The 19,764-nt window shown below is 47.8% G+C and overlaps 7 protein-coding genes across 7 annotated transcripts; 6 read left to right on the top strand and 1 right to left on the bottom strand.

The window, feature by feature from the left end:
* Positions 1-1,639: 1,639 nt before the first annotated feature.
* Positions 1,640-2,158, top strand: LHYA1_G005554 (uncharacterized protein; the record flags this gene model as incomplete). The annotated part of the gene is made up of 3 exons (XM_031150498.1): positions 1,640-1,689; positions 1,769-1,878; positions 1,923-2,158. 3 exons carry the CDS (start codon positions 1,640-1,642, stop codon positions 2,156-2,158), a joined length of 396 nt encoding a protein of 131 aa, XP_031005190.1.
* A 706-nt stretch (positions 2,159-2,864) lies between these two features.
* On the top strand, positions 2,865-3,702 carry crp-74 (60S ribosomal protein; the record flags this gene model as incomplete). Its single annotated transcript, XM_031150497.1, has 3 exons — positions 2,865-3,130; positions 3,196-3,389; positions 3,440-3,702. The coding sequence occupies 3 exons, from the start codon at positions 2,865-2,867 to the stop codon at positions 3,700-3,702; spliced, it is 723 nt and encodes a 240-aa protein (XP_031005187.1).
* Positions 3,703-5,438: 1,736 nt separating this feature from the next.
* YOR378W (Drug resistance protein) lies at positions 5,439-7,402 on the top strand (the record flags this gene model as incomplete). Its single annotated transcript, XM_031150496.1, has 3 exons — positions 5,439-5,807; positions 5,862-6,242; positions 6,308-7,402. 3 exons carry the CDS (start codon positions 5,439-5,441, stop codon positions 7,400-7,402), a joined length of 1,845 nt encoding a protein of 614 aa, XP_031005188.1.
* Positions 7,403-8,910: 1,508 nt separating this feature from the next.
* SMP3 (GPI mannosyltransferase) lies at positions 8,911-10,726 on the bottom strand (the record flags this gene model as incomplete). Its single annotated transcript, XM_031150495.1, has 4 exons — positions 8,911-9,835; positions 9,886-10,013; positions 10,058-10,443; positions 10,618-10,726. The coding sequence occupies 4 exons, from the start codon at positions 10,724-10,726 to the stop codon at positions 8,911-8,913; spliced, it is 1,548 nt and encodes a 515-aa protein (XP_031005185.1).
* Positions 10,727-11,987: 1,261 nt separating this feature from the next.
* On the top strand, positions 11,988-12,664 carry sconC (E3 ubiquitin ligase complex SCF subunit; the record flags this gene model as incomplete). The annotated part of the gene is made up of 4 exons (XM_031150494.1): positions 11,988-12,051; positions 12,104-12,195; positions 12,262-12,432; positions 12,488-12,664. The coding sequence occupies 4 exons, from the start codon at positions 11,988-11,990 to the stop codon at positions 12,662-12,664; spliced, it is 504 nt and encodes a 167-aa protein (XP_031005186.1).
* Positions 12,665-15,648: 2,984 nt separating this feature from the next.
* ARL1 (ADP-ribosylation factor-like protein) lies at positions 15,649-16,421 on the top strand (the record flags this gene model as incomplete). The annotated part of the gene is made up of 5 exons (XM_031150493.1): positions 15,649-15,723; positions 15,783-15,821; positions 15,873-15,956; positions 16,011-16,334; positions 16,398-16,421. 5 exons carry the CDS (start codon positions 15,649-15,651, stop codon positions 16,419-16,421), a joined length of 546 nt encoding a protein of 181 aa, XP_031005172.1.
* A 1,420-nt stretch (positions 16,422-17,841) lies between these two features.
* Positions 17,842-19,581, top strand: cta1 (Catalase; the record flags this gene model as incomplete). Its single annotated transcript, XM_031150492.1, has 3 exons — positions 17,842-18,067; positions 18,117-18,883; positions 19,045-19,581. The coding sequence occupies 3 exons, from the start codon at positions 17,842-17,844 to the stop codon at positions 19,579-19,581; spliced, it is 1,530 nt and encodes a 509-aa protein (XP_031005171.1).
* Between the last annotated feature and the right edge of the window lie 183 nt (positions 19,582-19,764).

The raw sequence follows: 19,764 nt of genomic DNA, 5'->3' as shown, positions 1-19,764 counted from the left end.
TTTGTTTGTTAGAAATCTTTGCTTATTTGGAATTATATCTATTCAATATTTCGAATATCTTTGCCGAAGAAGCTCTTTGGCCTAGCTGCTTGTGACAAACCGAGTTTTGCAGTCAAGACGGGGATGGATGCACAAGAATAAGACGGGCTGGCTCTGGTTGACAGAATGTGGAGTCTACTTACTTTAACACTCCCACTGCGTAGTGGGTGTTAATCCATATTGAGCAATTGGGAGAGAGAGATCAGCTTCTCAGGCTGATGCTAGCTGTTGCGTCAAGAGTGATCATCGTTGTACAGCCGGAGCTGAGGAGTCTATATATCAAATCCGAAGTCAGCATGGTGGACGAATTGCATTCATTGCCGGTGAGCCCTCCGACTTCTCAAAGACCGGTCTGATCATTTTCGTTCTGCCTATTAGATGTATTCCTAGGAGTACGTTACATGTTAGGAAGAGAGCAATTCAAAGCTTTAGTATGTTAAGAATCATGAGGACTCCATACTATGCTTGCGTGGGATCCAAAGGGGACGTCATTAGTTCGTATCCTCACAAGTAACCTATGAGAGGACGATGTGTACTGATTCGGACCCCCTCAATCTGAACCTATGAGGTGATCTTGAGCCTGGCATTATTACGTCTGACATCGAACCCTAACAGGAAACCATGGCGTTAATGTACCCCGTTTATACCGTTCTTTCGTCATTTAGTTTTCATTGGGGCCAAATGCTTACACGTGAGACTGAGAATGTCACACTCCATCGTAAGATTTTCCTTCGCTGACGCCCATCCCATCATCCTGATTCCTGACCAAATTGTGCCGTACAATCAAGTACCTCGCTACCGGGAGTAGGATTCCATTACGAAGCCTGTGCTACGGGAATTCTAAGAATTGAATAGATGATGCTTAGCCGAGAGCTGTACCCCTGATCTGATTCAGCCTTATACCGGTACACCCACGAGGGCGATCGAATCGGAAGCATCGGACAGAATCCCAGTGGAAATTGAAATGCGTTTCAGCTGGGGAAACAAGCTTTTCGATAAGCAGAGTCAGACTGGTCTAGCCAATGAAAAGTCTCGCCCGTGTCAGGGAAAGCTTGAGTATGTTTGCTGTGGAGGAAATAAGTTTAGTACATAGGATGCAAATTGATGGCTTACGCAGTTTGACGGAACGTTGCGTTCGCAATTCAGATTGAAAGTTTACATGCTTCATCGAAGTTTGTGGTTCGCCTACAGCCTGCTGTCTGTCGTTGATGCGAACAAAATAGGTAGAGAGCGGCGAGATTATATCGCGCTCGACACTTGACTAGGTAAAGTAAGTATTCTAGACTTAAGGGTTATACATTGACGATTCATGCCTGAGGGTGTAAAACCCGGGCGTGGAATGTGCTGATTCCGTCTTACAACATTCCTCCATCCACAACCTCATGTCACACAAATAACCACTTCACTGGATACGAGTATGAACTGACAGGGATGCTCTCATTACGCCGACGGATGATTTCTTTGCTCACTTTTTACGAAGGGGCTGATCCTTCAGACCTGATGATAAACATATAAGAGACTGAAATGTGTGCAGTCTCCCACTCAGACCAATACACTCAGATCAACAAGAGATTAGTAACTCTTTCTCAAAGATAAAAATATGATCAACACAAAGAACATTCTCGCCATCATTGCACTGGCTTCGTTGAGGTAATATAGCTTTCAGGTGCTCAGAACTTCTGGCACTTCTAATACCTCTGTATAAGATCGGGTCTGACAGCTCTGGTAGTCTCGCCCATCCAGGAAAGAGAGATGACGAACACATCACACTCGGCCCTGGGCCCGTTGTTCCCAGCGGCTGCTACACCGCAACCACGACCCTCCCTTTCACCGGGCAGAGTACGTCTAAGCACTGTGCACAGATCAAAACTAATGAGCTGCAGTAAATTGCCCAGTGCAGCCAGTTTGTGGACCTTACCCAGACTGTATCTTGCACAAAGAGATCACCGCCTTAGTACCTTGCAAGAACGACAAGTGCCCCGTCACCCCAACTGCGACGGTCACAGCATCCGGGACTTGCCCAACGTGTCAGACCGGATGCGCGACGGTCTTTGCGACGACTACTGCTACCACTGGATGCTCGACGACTAGCAGTGTCACCACACCAATTTATTATTAGGTGAAGAGATACACTACTATAGTCTAAACTCCATTTCTGGTGACAAATCAACCACCGCTTAAGGGAAGAAAGATGTCGAGAAATGTTGCCATTCCTTTTAGTTCGTTTGTTGTTTAGGAAAGCTTGTCTTTCTTGGGCAAGGATGCATTTGTTTAGGTATTTGGGGTAGGAATACAGGACTACTATAGAAAAAGTCGGAGGGATGACAATTGAAAAAGGCTTTTTGACTTCGCGCTGCTTCTCACGCATGGCTTCGAGTGTAAACATCCAGCACCAATGACAATTTGAATTCTGACGAAACTGCCAAAGATTTTCATAGCCAATGCTTCTTTGCCAACTGACTGTTTAATTGGGAAGTCTTGATGTGACGTGTTCTCGGACTCGAGACGAGACTACTCGTCATGAACCCTGGGTAGCTATATGACTCAAGACAAGCCAAGTGAGGACTACGATGCAATCAGAAAAGCAGATAAGAGAATTGCAACGAGTGAAAGAAATGGAATAAAATTAGAGAGGGTGAGTGAGCAAGACGGTTGAAAGATTGTCGGTGAGCCTAAATAAGAAGGACTATCACGTGTGAGCGACGCTAAAATTCCCCGCAACGCACATTTAAATCTCGCGAAGTTCTTTGAAGGAAATTTAACGATAACAAATACGCAAATCCTCACCATTAGAATACCCAAAATTCTACTGGAAGACTGTCATCATGTCGAAAATCACAGTCGGTATGCAATCCCTTTACTCCGCTCCCTCGTGCCGTTCAAGACGAACAACTGCTAATAAGTTTGCCACAGCCGGAGTGCGTACCAACGTCCAGAGTCTCCTTGAGTACTCTCTCGAAACCAAGAAGAGGAACTTCCTCGAAACCGTCGAGCTCCAAATCGGCCTCAAGAACTACGATCCCCAGCGTGACAAGCGTTTCTCCGGAACTGTCCGTCTGCCAGTTGTCCCCCGTCCTGGCATGAGCATCTGGTACGTCAATTGAGATGGATACAGGGAGGATTGCGATGGATGGGTTTCAGCTAACACGAGCACAGCATTCTCGGTGACCAGCATGATATCGACCGTGCCAAGCACGGTGGAATCGATGCCATGTCTTCTGACGATTTGAAGAAGCTCAACAAGAACAAGAAGTTGATCAAGAAGCTTGCCCGCAAGTACGATGCCTTCGTCGCTTCCGACACTCTTATCAAGCAGATTCCTCGTCTCTTGGGTCCCGGTCTTTCCAAGGGTAGGTCTCTTATTATCTTAGTTCTACGAGTGCAAGCTAATTCTTCGTAGCTGGTAAATTCCCCACCCCAGTCTCCCACAACGAGGATTTGAGCAACAAGATCAACGAAGTCAAGTCGACCATCAAGTTCCAGTTGAAGAAGGTCTTGTGTATGGGTGTCGCTGTCGGAAACGTGGGTATGACTGAGGACCAGCTGATCTCTAACATCATGTTGGCCATCAACTACCTCGTTTCTCTCTTGAAGAAGGGATGGCAAAACGTTGGCAGCTTGACCATCAAGGCATCTATGTCTCCCCCCAAGCGCCTCTACTAGATTATGGACCTGTTGTTACGCACTCTTTGGTGAGATGCCTACACAGAACGGCGAACATTGTTTGTAGCTAGCTAGATTCAGAATCCACAACCATGCAATGTCCATACTCCCCTACACGTTGTGATACGGTATGACAAGCCAAACCGTGAATATGCAATGTCCATGTAAATTGTAGGGCCTATGGAGTACATAAGATATGCTCGTCTTGAACCCCGTCGGACAAATCTTAAGGAGACATTTCTGGGTTGCATACCCACCATATACTCGGGCCATCAAGATCACCGAATGGCAGACATAGTAACACAGAATGTCTACGACGTTGTCGAATGCATGCACATGGATGGGACATGTTCACGATGACGATTCAAAGGACAAGCACGAGAAGAGCGAGCCCAGCTCTCCTAAAGAATCCGAACTCTACACAGCAGAGCACAGCACAGCACACACACAATACACAACATCTCAACCCGAGCATCATCTCCATATCCACATCTGATCCTTGATCCAATCTCACCCCTTTCATTCATTACTGCCCGTGTCTACAAGTATAACATGGTATCATTCAGACAAAGATATGTCGATGCGGCCCCACAGTCAACGTCCAAGAGTATCGGCGTCGTCGGCTGGTAGGAAAGAGCTGCACCTTTGATCGAGGGAGCCGGGAACGGAGGAAAACCCATTTGTGTTCTTGCTTGCGCAAGAACCGCGAATAACCCTCAGCAGCCACCGTAGTGGAGCACCCAGTGTAAAAATGTTATAAGTATTAATTATAACCTCTACTGATGATGGAGAAGAAAAGAGGATTTTGCCAAAGGCAAGCGAAGGTTTTAAAGCAGATTTTCTGTTAGCGTGGTGGTGTGGGGTTACGTAATGTGTCGCGTGACTTGTGGCTCCACATTTATAAGGAACGGTTGTTTGGAGTTAGAGCAAACTGCATGAATTGGGGGGAAGGAGATAAGCGAGAGAGAGCGAGTCGGACTGGAGTCTGGAGTGAAAGTGAAAGCAAGAGCACAATGTTACGGCAGTCCGAAGACTCGACATCTAACCTGCATCTGCATGACGAGAATTCAAGAGCATGTCAATATAATAACCTCTCAGAGCTGACAGTATGCAGCATGCAGCATGCCGTTGAAACATCCCATATCCAAGTCCAGTCCAGTCCACGTTGTACTCGTACTGCCTCGCAAGCTTCCCCAGAACCAGCCTTATGGCTCCTCCGATGTACAGGGTAATGTACCGCTACATGCACGCGGCTCATTTGATTGTGGTCTTGACTCTTGGGATGAAAATGAAAATGAAAATGAAGCTTGACTCTCTGGAGTTCCTCTTGGGTAAGGGAATAACGTAATCTTTAGTGCGGGTCCGGTCCAGCAGTACGTAAATGTACAGTACGGCACAGCCAGACTTGAACTTTTCTTCCGAAGTTCGAACGACGGTTAGTGCAGGGGCGTCATTTGCATTTGCATCTTGCTCATCCAGGTTTCGATACACACACACATCTGAAAAGTACATACATACCTACCCCCCTGTGAATGCCCTTCACCATGTACTGTGACGCCCCGTCTTCCCCTTCTTACTAATTCAACTTGCATGCTGTGATGGACGACAGGGGCTTGCTACTCTTTCCCTTATACAGTCGAATGTCCCTCCCACCTTTGCAGCAGTCTTTGGTTTTCTGCTTTTCTGCCTTGCTCCATATTTTGGACTCTCCCATAGTCTTATAATCTTCCTTCACTATGTCTCTCGAAACTCCTCTAAAAATAGGGGTTGCTCCCAGGGGCAATACAGCTAGATCAAGTCATCTCAGTGACAATAAGAATAATACTTCTTCAACTTCCACACCTCTTTCCAATTCTCACCATGATGTTTTGGGTCATGTCAACGAAGGTGCCCTCACGGCAGCGTGCCAGGAAGAAATCACGAGGACCTCGACCCTCGGACCTCGGAAGGAAGAAAGACAACAACAGGGAAACCTATCCCCTGCTGTCGAAGAGTCCGCCGAATCTAGGCTCGAGCGTTTGGGGAGGCAGAGACCAGAGGCTTTTGACTCGATCTGGGCCGAAATCGGGTTTGTCTTCTCCATATCCATGTCACAGGTCCTGTCCGTAAGTCAACATGAACCCTCCAATGGCTACCGAGCAATTGCTAATGACTACCAGGAATACTTTGTGTCTGGATTTACTGTCATTCTGCCCACTCTAGTCACAGACTTGCACATCCCAGCTGCCTCCTCAACATGGCCAGCAAGTGCCTTCTCATTGACCGTTGCGTCTTTCCTCCTGATCTTTGGGAGGGTAGCTGATATGAAAGGAGGCTACCCTGTATACGTCGCTGGACTTGCCTGGCTTACCCTTTGGAGTTTGATTGCTGGCTTCTCTGTCAACGATATCATGCTCAACTTCTGTCGTGCGCTTCAGGGGCTCGGCCCGGCTGCATTCCTGCCCTCCAGTATCATGATCCTCGGAAGTACCTACCGACCTGGTCCGAGGAAGAATCTTGTTTTTAGTATATATGGCTCTTGTGCCGCAACAGGATTCTTTGTAAGTCCCTGCACCTATTTCTAATGTAAAGGGGTAATGCTAACTAAAGTCTTCCCTTGGCACAGATTGGTATATTTTTCGCTGGAGTGGCTGCCGAGTACACTAGATGGGGATGGTACTTTTGGATCGGCACGATATTGACAGCCATTACAGCCTTAACGTCATATCTTTGCATACCTTCCGATATCACGGAGAAGCGAAATGCGCCTATTCAGCCTAAGATGGATTGGCTCGGTGGGGCACTTATTGTTTGCGGCTTGATCCTGTTTACATTCGCGCTGATCGATTCCTCGCACGCCCCGCAACAGTGGAAGACGCCTTATATCTACGTTCTGTTCATCGTCGGCTCGTTGTTGCTTCTCTGCGCCGCATACGTCGAGACATTCGTCGCCTCCCAACCGCTCCTGCCAGCCTCGCTATTCAAAGTCCCCCGCATGCCAGCTCTCATCTTCGCTCTGCTGCTCACCTACGGATCCCTAGGTATCTTCCTCCTGTACACCACCTTCTACATGGAGAACATCATGGGCGCGACTCCTCTCCAGGTAGTAGCCTGGTACGTGCCCATGGCTCTCGGCGGCTGCATGATCGCCACGTTCGGCGGCTTCGTCCTGCACCTCCTCCCCGGAACAGTCCTGATAACCATCGCCGGCGTATCCTGGATCATTGCACCCCTACTATTCGCCATCGCGCCCCAGGGCGCCAGCTACTGGGCCTACATATTCCCCGCCATGATCTGCGCCACCGTCGGCATCGACATCACGTTCAACGTAGCCAATATCTTCATCACGACTTCGCTTCCGCGGAAACAGCAAGGGCTGGCAGGCGCGGTGATCATGCTGCTGCTGCATCTTGGCATAGCTGTCTTCCTTGGATTCGGGGATATCGTGAATACGTATACGGTGGCGAGACTGGGGGCGCGCGAGAGCTATCATGCGGTGTTTTGGTTTGAGGTTGCGTGTGCGGCTGTGGCGTTGACTATACTGGTGCTTTTTGTGAAGATTAAGAAGGCGGAGAGCGAGCTGACTGTGGAGGAGAGGGAGGAGATGGAAGTGATGGAAGCGATGGCTGGTAACAATACGGTGGAGAAAGAGGGTGGGGGGAATAAGCCTACGGATGGCAGTGGTAAAGAAGGAAGAGAGGACGCTGAGGCTGGCTTATGACATATAGATACGATATAAGATTAGAGGTAGAGGTAGATACAGATACCCAATTCAATGCTTTTATTTAGCCCCCAGCAGAGGAGGTTGCTATTCCCAGGGGTAATAAGATAAGTATCTATATGCTAGCCACCTCTCGGAACACCCGAAATACCGTACTCGTACGTCCAGACTCCTTTCAGTAAAGCACTATAATCAATCCAGTCTACTAGAACAACCCTTTATTACCCACCTATCCACACACCAAAACACCCTTTTAACCAGTCAGTCTTTTTTCTCTCTCTCTCGTATCACGTGCTGTACATGCATATATATATCTTTCAGCCGGATGTCTCGTTCATTTCCTCTAAAAGGCCACTGTTTCTCTATTCGACATATATCCATCCCCACAGTCTAAGACTCATGCAGATTCCCTAATATCTTACCTTACCTACTCATCCATACCCCGGAAATACAGCGAGCGAGCGGCTCGGTCGGGGTCGGGTATCAATTAGGCTTTCGGGTACTACCTATAGCGCAAAGCAAGGCAAGGCAAGGCAAGGCAAGGCAAGGCAAGGCAAGGCAAAGCTACCTAGACCCCGCAATCGAGATATGCTATTGTTGGAATCACTACTGTAGGTAGGTAGGCACGTATGTACTTAAAACTCCTTGATATTAGACGTAGCTGTACAGTTCACGTACGGCGTGGCATGGCTGGACGAGGCGGGTGTGGATGGAGATGTGGATGCGCATGGGGAGTGAGTGTGCTGGAGACGTGCGTGCGAGTATGGCTGTTGCGTTGCTGTGTGGCAGGGAGCTGTGGGTGGGTATATGAATGATGAGGGGGAGGGGCAGGGGGTTGCTGGAAGTAAGGTAAGGGACGGTTAGGAGTAGTTTTCCTATACTAGGTATGCTTGCTATAGTCAATGAAACTCCGTTTCTTTCTTCCAGAATACAATTTGCATTTGCCTATGAGTATGAGTAGGAGTAGAGAGGGTTTATTTGTATATAACTGGCTTTATATGAATGGATGGATGGATTCAATAACAAACTCATCAACTAAATCAATCATACAGAAGCGTACGTACCGTGTACCTGGGGACTTACTCCGTATAAATCCAAATCCAATTTCCAGGGGCGTATAAAGTTTAGCATAGCAGAGAAAAGAAAGAGGAGCGCTCCACTCCGCAATGTGAAATTGAAGAGAAGGAAATGGATTAATGATTTTAGAAAAATTTCTCATGTTACCTTACCTATGTAACTTACGTCACAAGAGCAGCTACTCCTACTTACCTAGGGTAGCGCCGCGCCGTTGGATAGTTATAGTGGGGACACTAAGACTGGAGGATGAGTGCGGAAGAGGCTGATAAGTACAAGTAGAATATAAGTGGGGGTTTGGAATAATAGATAGCGGGTATTAGATGTGAGAGAGAGCGAGGGAGGGAGAAAGTGAAACTATCCACAGAAATCATTTTCACAGTAATAAAAACGCCACACCTGATCATAATTACTTTACTTCATTATATCTACTATTAACTCTTACAATCCTTCGTCACTCTCCACGCAGCCAAGCCTCTCCTGCCTATAACTCTCTTCAGGGTAGCCCAGAACCCATCGTCCCCGAACTCTAGATCATCCAGATTCAGATGTTGTGTATGCCGCCACACCTCCTGGAAATGCAGATGTCCGTCCGTTTTCGGAACATAGATGTCTAGAAATGTCGCGGATAGGGGCGCGATCAGATACGTCCCTTCTTTCTCCTCTAGATATGCCGTAGCGTTCGTAGAAGGCTTATGACACGTCGCTAGCGCCCCGACTTCCCTCAGCATCGATGGGCCTTTCATACCCATAATATCATGAGTCCTCAAGACCTCATTCTTCCCATTCAAGAGCCATATGGGTGGACTATAAGTCTTCCACCAAATCGCCTGCGTCGCATCTGGTTGTTTGCTCAAGAAGACTTGAGTAGGAATGATGCCTCCTTGATGGTACACGCCCATCAGGAGGCCGAAAATTACATTAAAAGCAATCCAGAGACCGGCCCAGATGCGCAAGTGTGTTTGGTTTTTTGGTAGTTGTACAGAGGAGAGTATTAGTGGTACTGTTGGGAGGAGGAAACGCGCCTCCTGGTGCTGGAATATAGAAAGAACGAAGACGCCTGATATTGCGGAGTACAGGCGCAGAGATAGATGTGGGCGGAAGAAAATGAGGAGGGCTGCTGGGCCAATGAGGAGTGGGAGATTGAAGAGGACGTGTTGATACCATGGGTGTAAGCCATGTGTAGCAAGATTGCTTGCTTGAAGGTTGTATTTGAGATTGTTGAGAGGAGTGATTGTGGGATGTGAGAATAGGTAGGACCAGGTGATTGAGTGATCGGTGTAGAAAGTGGTGTCCAAGTAAATCGCAACAAAGCTAGTAAGAAGGGCTGAAAGTACTGCAGCAATTAAAGCAAGAGGTCTGTAGATTGGTAAGTAATTGATTTCTAGGACAGGGCTGGAGGGACAAACTTCTTGAAAAAATGGGGTATCAAACGAAGGGCAGGTATTAGAAGAAATGCGGGGAAGGTGATTCGGTTGAAGATTCCGAAAACTACAACAAAGGCAAGAATAGCTGATGCGAAGGAATTTGATCTCTGCTGCGCGACTTAGCATGATTCTCAAGCTTCAGAGGAACCCTTACCTTGTTTTCCGTGATCCTCTGAATTAAAACGAGACTCCAGGCCACAGCAAGAGTCTCTATAGAATTCGAGAATGTATGCGTCTGATATGTCCAGGTAACGTAAGAGGATGCGACAAGGATAACCGCGATTTTCCGGTGCCGTGGGGATTGAACCAGTTCATGAATTGCCCAGTCTTCCAGCACAAAGCTTAACACAAACATCAAGACTCGTAAGGTCCAGAAGACAACGACCGGTGGTATCTCCCCATCATTTCCATTCCCTATCCACAACCATCTGAGGAGGAGCATCGGCGGACCGTAAACAGGCCATAATGGAAAGACGCTTCGAATTGGATCGTCCGAGGTAAACTCCCAGGTTAATCGGACAGGATAACTGAAGATTTGGCCTGCGTAGAAGCGTCAGTAGATGAGCCGTGATTTGATGGAACAAGCAAAATATAGAAGTCAACGTGGCAGCGTTCCCGCATGCGCTCGGCGCAATCCCAAGGCGCACATGCACTTTGCAGATGTGCAAAGGAACTGCAGAGCTTCTGGAGCAGCATTGAAGACCTGTCACATACCTGCGATGACCTCGGGGCCTTGGAAGTTTTCATCGGGGTGAAGATAACTCGGCGATAAAGCAAAATAGAGACGGACGAGAACGAGAAACAGATAAGTGCGCCTCCACATATTGTTGAACTATGGCATTCGAATGGCGCATTGGCAGAAAGGCATCCGAATGGGGGGAGGGAGAAGGAGAGTTTTAAATAAGAGCATTTGTAGAAGTTGATGCTTGGTCACAATAAAACAATACAGCCGGAAACAGCTTTGCCAGTCGCGTTTCTTGTCACGCTATTGCAGGGATGAGGCTGACGGAAGTCAACGCTTTCGGACTTGGCTTGGGAAGTTCAGGGGCTTTTCACGAAGTCATTATTGTATGATTAAGATTATGCTCACTCACTCAGGATTGATTAAAATGCGCGAAATAATAGCTACAGTGGGGGATTTAGAAATAAAGAAGAAGAAGAAGAAGAAGAAGAAGGGAAGATTTAAAAACCAATGATGGTACTTGTGTTTGTCAGACTTGCAAGATCTCTCTCTGTCCAAGCTAAGTAAGCTACAGTAAGCTACAGTACAGTAAGCTAGGTCGGTAACCAAGATAAGGAAGGCATGGCATGCGAGCTCTTCAAGCGTGCAGCATCGCAAGCCAAGGCAAGGCTGGGCTGCCTCGAGGCTGCTTTCGGCCGAAGGTTTCTTTACTTTAGACTTTGGCCAGCCTTGACCTCGTCTCGTGATGAGAAGTTGGCTTACCTAAGCCGGAACAATCTAGCTTACCTAAGCCGGAGTGGAGGCAGCTGGTGGCAGGGAATCACGACACAAGGCTGAATGAGAAGAGAGAGAGAGGGAGAGAGTCAAAGTGGAGCTGCTACCTAATTGTCGTTTGTCGATATCAAACATTGACGTACTGTACTATACCTAGTCTCATTGACAGGAGGATTGAAGTTCTGCCTGAAAATTGGTGGTATCAATTTAGTTCTACTTCTACGTCGACTTATTAAATCCTCATAGTTCTCGCACTTTCAACCACTTAGTCTTGCGTAAAAGCATAATAATATGATGCTGATTTCCATCGCACCATTGTATTCGCCTTGACGTGAATATATCCTGATTGCAAACAGCCAATCCTTTGATTCACAAATGCCATTAATAGAAGTCTCAAATTCACACCCCGAGTCCCCATCCAGTCCAGTCATATCGGCCTGCGGTCGCCTAAGTGGAACAAAGGCACCAACGCGCGCTACTGTACTTAAGGTTCCCGCGACCTCCTACAAATCCCTCCTTCCTCCACATCCATTTCCCAACCCACCACGACTCTTGACCACCACATCGCACATCTTGAACCAGTACCTACAAGAACCTTTACGCACGAAACTAACCTACATCACTCGACATGTCTTCTACCGACGACCAGACCATCACCCTCGTCAGCAATGACAACGTCTCGATCCCCGTCGGTGAGTGCCCCGCCTCGCTCGTGCAGAGCAGCAAAACTGACCTTTTCCGCAGCCCTCAAGGTCGCTGAGCGCTCCATGCTCATCAAGAACATGCTTGAGGATATAGGAGAGAGTGCGATGGAGTCGCCCATTCCCATTCCCAATGTACGTACCCCGCCTTCCAGCTTCATTTTGCCTGAAGCTGCAGTTCACTGACGCATTCACCCACAGGTAAATGAGCAAGTCCTCAAGAAGGTTATCGAGTGGTGCGAGCACCACAAGGACGACCCAGCCACCGCTGCCGACGACGATTCCGACTCCCGCAAGAAGACAACCGACATCGAGGAGTGGGACCAGAAGTTCATGCAAGTGGACCAAGAGATGCTTTTTGAGATCATTCTCGTAAGTATTCCCCGCACTTCTACCAATCATATTGAATTCTAACCGGTTATCACAGGCATCAAACTACCTAGACATCAAGCCTCTGTTGGATGTAGGATGCAAGACTGTTGCAAACATGATTAAGGGAAAGTCGCCTGAGGAGATCCGAAAGACATTCAACATCACCAACGACTTCACCCCCGAGGAGGAGGAGCAGATCCGCCGCGAGAACGAGTGGGCTGAGGACCGTTAAGCTGGTCGGACTTCTGTGAATGTGAGGACGACACCGGGGCACAGTTCACCTGACTGGCGAACGATCTCGCATTCACATCTGTGCAGCTTTTCGTTTTCTTGCACGCATCCATCAAGTGTCCAATATGTCCATTGGCTATCTGCCTACGGATGGCACTTGAATTCTCTCACAATCACGGCCTATAAACGTGTCGTTGGTAGTGCTTACCTTGACATACCTTTCCTTTCTCTGGTCATCTGGGCGTGTGGCATGGCGTTAATGGTTTCCGATCTGGGGCCTGCGGAGGGTGGCCTCTTCCTAGGAAATCCTCTTAGAGTGTAGATAGCCCATCAAAATCAAAAAGAGTGCAAAAAATTGCTCGATTGCTTTATGATATTTGTTTGCGACAGGCAATGAGGTGGTGTATACCTTGGCAGCTCATGATAAATTATTCTTCGGCTTGCTTGAGGTTCCCTTCATAAATGGGCCATTCAGCAAGTAGCTATTTGTCACTCACCAACTTCCAAACTCTTCATACTAAGTCCCCTTCCACCATGTCTATCAATCAATGCTAACGCACCATCTAACATCTCCTTCATAATCTCCAAACCAAACCAAACCACACCAAACACTACCATTCATCGTACCCCACCCGACCTTCCCATCAAAGCTACAAGCCAAGTTCCATCCTACTGTTATACCGCAGTAGTCAAGATCCAGGTACATGAACGGACAGTGCATCTCTCTCTCTCTCTGGTGTCAGGAATCTAAACCACCCACCCACTCACCCATCCATCTATCTATCTATCCGCCTTGTGAGATATTGCCAGCCTCGTGAGGAGTCCCTAGCTATAGGCGGTAGGTAAGATGATGATAAAGAGCGTAACGACTGGTCTTATTCACAAGTATCGCAGAACCGTGGCAGTTTTTCTCTTTTCGGGAGTGCGGGGTTGTAAATGACTTGCTTGTTTTGGGGGGTTTTTCATTCGCGGAAGTTGGGTTTGCGGGTTGTAGGAGGGGATATTGAGGGGTGGGGTGTGGGAAGTAGATAGATGGGTTTCTGTAGGTAGGATGAGTGTGTGTGTGTGTGTGTGTTTGGAGGGGACTGGAAGGAGTGAGTAAAGGACTTGTGGTATTTTTCAGAACGGTTATATACATGTTTTTTTTTGGGGGGGGGGGGAGATGAACTGCTGTTATGTGTTTTATCCACTCATTAGCTTAGCCCTTCATTGTTCACGAGGTAGGCGTTGTTTCTCTGTGTGTGTGTTTGTTCATTCGCGGTTGTATGGACGGATTGGGCGGGAGAGGAGATGATATAGCATGAAGAGGATCGATCCTTCCTGGAAGCATTTCGACGTTGGCATGGCACTGCCCCTGGATCTTTCTTTGCTCGTGGTTTACTCGTTGGTGAACAGAGGAGAGGAACGGGGGGTGGTTTAATTTATATAGGAATAGACGAAGGGAGGAGTAGCTAGGCAAGGAAGCGGCTGGGTTGAAGAGGGGACAGACGTGTTTAGGTAGTTTTATGAAAATCCGCATGGCGGGCGGTTCTGGTTCTGGACCTGGATGATTTGAGACTTTGTGGTTTGGTGGTGGGGGAATGTGGGTGTGTGGGAGGAGGTAGGTGGGTGAGGGATTTGTGATTTTGAGGAACTGAAGATTGTGAAAAGAGCTATGCTGTATGGTGGGAGAATGACTGGACTTCGGTGCCGCTGTTTCAGCTCAGCTGTTGAACAACATGGTGCCAGTTCCTTGGTAGGGACTTCGCGGGAAGATAGAATGAACTGTAGTACAACTCGAGGGCCGGCAAATAAACGCAGAGTAACGGGAAATTGAAAATCAGAAAGGAACATGGGCCAGCTTTGACGTTCCGGTTCATATGAAGTCCTCTTCGGTACTATAACTTATAAACACATTGGCACAGGGACTATGTTCGTAGAAGATTGTCAGGAGGAAGCCTTCAATTCGTGATGCTCTGCTCAATGCTGAATCCATAGCAAGTTTACGCCACTCCCAAATCCATCCATCCGTATCCCACTTCCCATCCACCACCAACCATCTCACTTCAGGAATCCCAGCATATCCACCCACACATTGATGTTGTTCGTTATAAGGCGAAGACGGAGAAGGACGAGTGATGATGTTGTATGAGGGGTGATCCGTTCAGATACCGATGCGAGTCTTACGCCAATGTCTCCTCTTCGCGTTGTATCTATTTCACAGTCAGTCTACAAGTCCCTCAATTCTTGTGCCCAATGTCCTCCCCTGCTATTGTCGCAGTGCCGAAGAAGTCGCGCGAGGGGTCGTTGGTAGAGGGGGATAATTACCTGATGGTGTTGCCAGTCCTCAATCGAATCCATTGCGGGATAGGTCTGTTTTGCTTTTGGGCTCTCGCAAGCTTTTGCTTGGTACGGAATGACTTGTGACTCTGTTGGACAATCTCATCAGCGTTTGACCTCTTGCATCAATCAACTCTTCATCATCGCGCCCTCATCCCCTCGTAATCCATAATCGAATCTCTGGATCCCATTCAAGGATCGCAAGGGTAGGGCGCTGTGAGAAGGAGGAAGTACGTACCGGCATCGTGACGGTTGTCGTTGGTGTCGAAGTCGTTTCTGCTTTGCAAGTTCAAGATCGATCATCAAAAAATCAAAGTCGTAGAATTTGGCGAGCGATGTGTGCGACACGTGATCAGCCTCGCACCCGATACGCTTGGCCGCTTTTGGAAGTGCTTAAAAGGTGGAGCTCGGGCCATGCGCGAGCATCACACGCGATCCGGAGGTAGAACTGGTTGCAATACATTTTGTCCTTGAGAAACCAAAACATCAAACACTTCAAAAACAACATTTGCAAAGTTAAAGGCATCAAATACGCAACTACAGAATCTGCGAGAGTCCCACGGTCTCACTTTATCCAAGGAAACTCCAAGGAAGAAGTTTGGTTGAAGGGAAAGAAAGGGGCGCTTTTATTCCTGGGCGGAAAGTAAGGACAGTTGTGCAGCAAAGATGGGTGCAAGTGTATCGTGGTTATCAGGAATGTTGTGGTCGAAGAAGGAGATTAGGATATTGATCCTTGGTCTGGTATGTTTCCCTTCTACTAAGGCTCTTTTGGAGACATTACTAATGAGACGGGGAAACAGGACAATGCGGGAAAAACTACACTCTTATATCGACTGAAGGTGTGTCTCCTTTGCAGAGAATCTGGGGATAGAGATACTGATTAAGAACAGATTGGAGAGGTCGTCACAACGATACCAACGATAGGGTTTAATGTTGAGTCTGTCACATACAAGAATCTAAATTTTAATGTCTGGGTATGCTACATCTCCCTCCCTTCCCACACGTTGCCCTCTAACATTCTGGCATAGGATCTCGGGGGCCAAACATCTATCCGGCCGTACTGGCGTTGCTACTACGCCAATACAGCAGCCGTAATCTTCGTCATCGACTCGACCGATATCGACCGTCTAGGCACAGCTTCAGAAGAATTAGCAGCGATGTTGAACGAGGATGAATTAAAGGACGCCGCGTTGCTAGTGTTTGCGAATAAACAGGATCAGCCTGGGGCTAAGGGCGCAGGGGAGATCAGTGAAGCTTTGAAGCTGGGGGAGTTGAGGGATCGGAACTGGAGTATTGTTGCCTGTAGTGCGGTGGATGGGAGAGGTGTTGATGAAGGAATGGATTGGCTTGTGGTGAGTTTTCTCAACTCGATGGGTGGGAAAGATCTCGGAAGAACAAGGCTAATTGAACAGCAGCAAACCGTGCAATCCGAATCATAAATAAGAGAAAGGCTGGCAGAGCAGGTTGTATCAGCACCACGCCTACCATTGGGTAATTTGATTAGAGTATAATAGCACGAACTCATCATCATGGAAGGCGTTGAGAGGAAAGCGAAGACTGATAGCAGGCCCTTTGGAGCTCGTGGTCAGTCAATGATGGAGTAATGGGGTTATGTAGATGATATTACACGACATAAGCCCAAAATAGGTTGGGCATTTTAGAACCATCATAAAGAGCATTTTGCGTTTTGCAATCTGTCTTTCTTTTCAAACTTTACCGTTTAATATATCTACCAAAGACCTTTCGTATGGTTGCGACTTATGTGTAACAGAGTTTTCGGGCACCTTTGGATTGACGCCGGTTGCCGGACAATGTACTCGGTCAGTACTGTTCCTATTTCGGCTCCTCAAAGTCCTCGGAGATGCTTTCGTCAAGAAGGAACGAACGATGAGAAAGATGCCCGACACCACCGAATAGTAACCAGCCGAGGTTTTAGTAATAGGAGACTCAAGTGTGGAATATCGGCCCCACCCAAACTCCCCGAGATACCGTACATACTCTGGATTAGTTCTGGAGCGCAAGTACTCGTAAGGGCTAGATGCAGAGCTCGCCGTCCTCCACATACAGATTGCCACGACCACGACCTCGACCTCCGTCTTGTTGGATCATTCTTTAGCTCCGGAGTGAGGTGGGAGTGGGAGTCTTGCTGCAAGGGGAAGCAACTTTTATCCTCGTACATTATGCGAGTCATCATCGTCATATTGTGCTTGTGTGTACCAGGAGACAATACAGTCCTTTCGGATAACGATTGTTTCCCCCTTCTTGCTCCTTTTTTTTTTTTTGTTTTTTTTTTTTTTGTATATATTCTAGCTCGGAGTTTCTGCGTACCTATGTATGCATCTATCAAGTGTAGAATGCAATGCAGTCAGTCCAAAGAGAGCTTCGAGTAATTGTCAGACACCTCCCCCAAAAATCAGGTCTTTACCTGAGAATTATTAGTATGGATGGATGGTGGTGGATTACAATATGGCTTACTACTCGGGAGTTCTAGAGCCAGCCAAAACTGATACGAGTACGGAGTAGGCTTCGCTCCGTACTGTACTGATGCTCAAAAGATTTCCAATCCCACAACGTCATGCGGACAGGGGTCTGCTTGCTAATGCAGTTTGCCCTATACACGCATTCTTATTGGCCCTTCCCACTTGCCACCAAGAGTTCCTCTGGCAATAGCTTACTCGAGTAGTACTTTAATACTTCTTTCATCCGCTTTATCAGCTTTCCTTTTCAACCCTTCTTAAAGATACCCGTTGTCTCAGACCATCGGCAAAACTCAATTACAACGATCAATACATTTACTTTTTTCCATCTGGTCAACTCCGCACTTCACCACATTCCTGCAATAGTTGATCTATAGCAATCATGGTCGCCGATGACAAGCCCGCGTCTACGTTCAAGTATTCTGAGAAACCTTTGTATACCACTTCCAATGGATGTCCAGTCGAGAATCCCGAGGCTTTTCAGAGAGTTGGTTCAAATGGGCCTCTTTTACTCCAGGACTTCCACTTGATCGATCTGCTTGCCCATTTCGACCGGGAACGTATCCCAGAGCGTGTTGTGCACGCAAAGGGTGCTGGAGCTTACGGACGTTCGTCTAAACCCTCCAATTGATCTTACAGAATGCTAATATATCATAGAGTTCGAGGTCACACATGACATCAGCGATATTACCTCCATTGATATGCTAAGCAGCGTTGGCAAGAAGACTCCTTGTGTTGCTCGATTCTCGACTGTAGGTGGAGAGAAGGGCTCCCCTGATACCGCTCGTGATCCTCGAGGCTTCTCCATCAAATTCTACACTGAAGAGGGCAACTGGGATTGGGTGTACAACAATACGCCAGTGTTCTTCGTCCGGGATCCTACCAAGTTCCCGCTATTCATCCACACACAGAAGCGAAATCCACAGACCAACTTGAAAGATGCTACCATGTTCTGGGACTACCTCTCCACCCACCAAGAGGCAGTGCATCAGGTGATGCACCTTTTCAGCGACCGTGGTACCCCTTACTCTTACAGACATATGAACGGGTACTCTGGCCATACTCAAAAGTTCACCAAACCTGATGGAACCTTTGTGTACGTGCAAATCCACTTGAAGACCGACCAAGGGAGCAAGACCTTTACAAACGAGGAGGCTGGCAAGATGGCCGCAGAGAATCCAGACTGGAACACCCAAGATCTCTTTGACTCGATCCAAAAGGGCGAATATCCATCATGGACCACATACGTCCAAGTCTTGACACCCGAGCAAGCCGAGAAGTTCCGTTGGAACATTTTTGACTTGACAAAGGTCTGGCCACAAAAGGACGTCCCATTGCGGCCATTTGGAAAGTTCACCTTGAACAAGAACGTCGAGAACTACTTTGCCGAAATCGAACAAGTTGCCTTTTCGCCATCCCACCTGGTAAGAATAACTGCCTCTTTGATTTTACCGTACCCCCTTCTATTATGTTTCGTCTCATGTACTCTAAATACTCCTTACACATTTCCTAAAACAGGAACTTTCTCTTCCTCTGCTCTCAAAACACTCTTGAAGAGGAAATAACTAACTCTCCTGTCATATAGGTGCCTGGTATTGAGCCATCAGCAGATCCAGTCCTGCAATCCCGTCTATTCTCATACCCAGATACTCAGCGTCATCGCCTTGGTGTCAACTACCAACAGATCCCCGTCAATGCGCCAATCCGTGCATTTAACCCCTTTCATCGGGATGGCGCGATGGCCGTGAATGGTAACTATGGCGCAAACCCCAACTACCCCTCGTCCTACCGCAGCCTGACCTACAAGCCCGTCAAGCCGACCAACGACCACGAAAAGTGGGCCGGTGCAGCCGTTATGGATCTCTCGGAAGTAGTTGCAGAAGACTACGTCCAAGCCAAGGGTCTCTGGGACGTTCTCGGCAAACAGCCCGGCCAGCAGGATAACTTTGTCGGGAACGTGAGCGGACACTTGAGTGCTGCGAAAGAGGATACGAGGAAGAGGACGTACGAGATGTTTGGGCGTGTGGACGAGCAGCTTGGGAAGAGGATTGCGGAGGCGACGGAGAAGCTGGCACCGGCTCCTGGCAGTCAGGCTGCTGGATCGGCTCAGAGCCAACTCTGAGTAACCGGATGAGGTATGAAAGGGGGGCAAGAAACAGAAACAATAACAGGATATGCTTAATGAAGGGTCCTCTAGACTGACTAATGATAATGAGTGGAATACCCAATGTGCAAGATTCTTCTCCCTTCTCGCCGGAATGTGAACCCCAGTCTTCAAAATCCGCGCATAGACGCCATATATACT

Source organism: Lachnellula hyalina (genome assembly GCF_007821495.1).
Source record: "Lachnellula hyalina strain CBS 185.66 chromosome Unknown contig00070, whole genome shotgun sequence".
NCBI lineage: Eukaryota > Fungi > Ascomycota > Leotiomycetes > Helotiales > Lachnaceae > Lachnellula > Lachnellula hyalina.
Note: the sequence above shows the minus strand (reverse complement) of the source record. Positions and strands in the feature narration are given on the sequence as shown.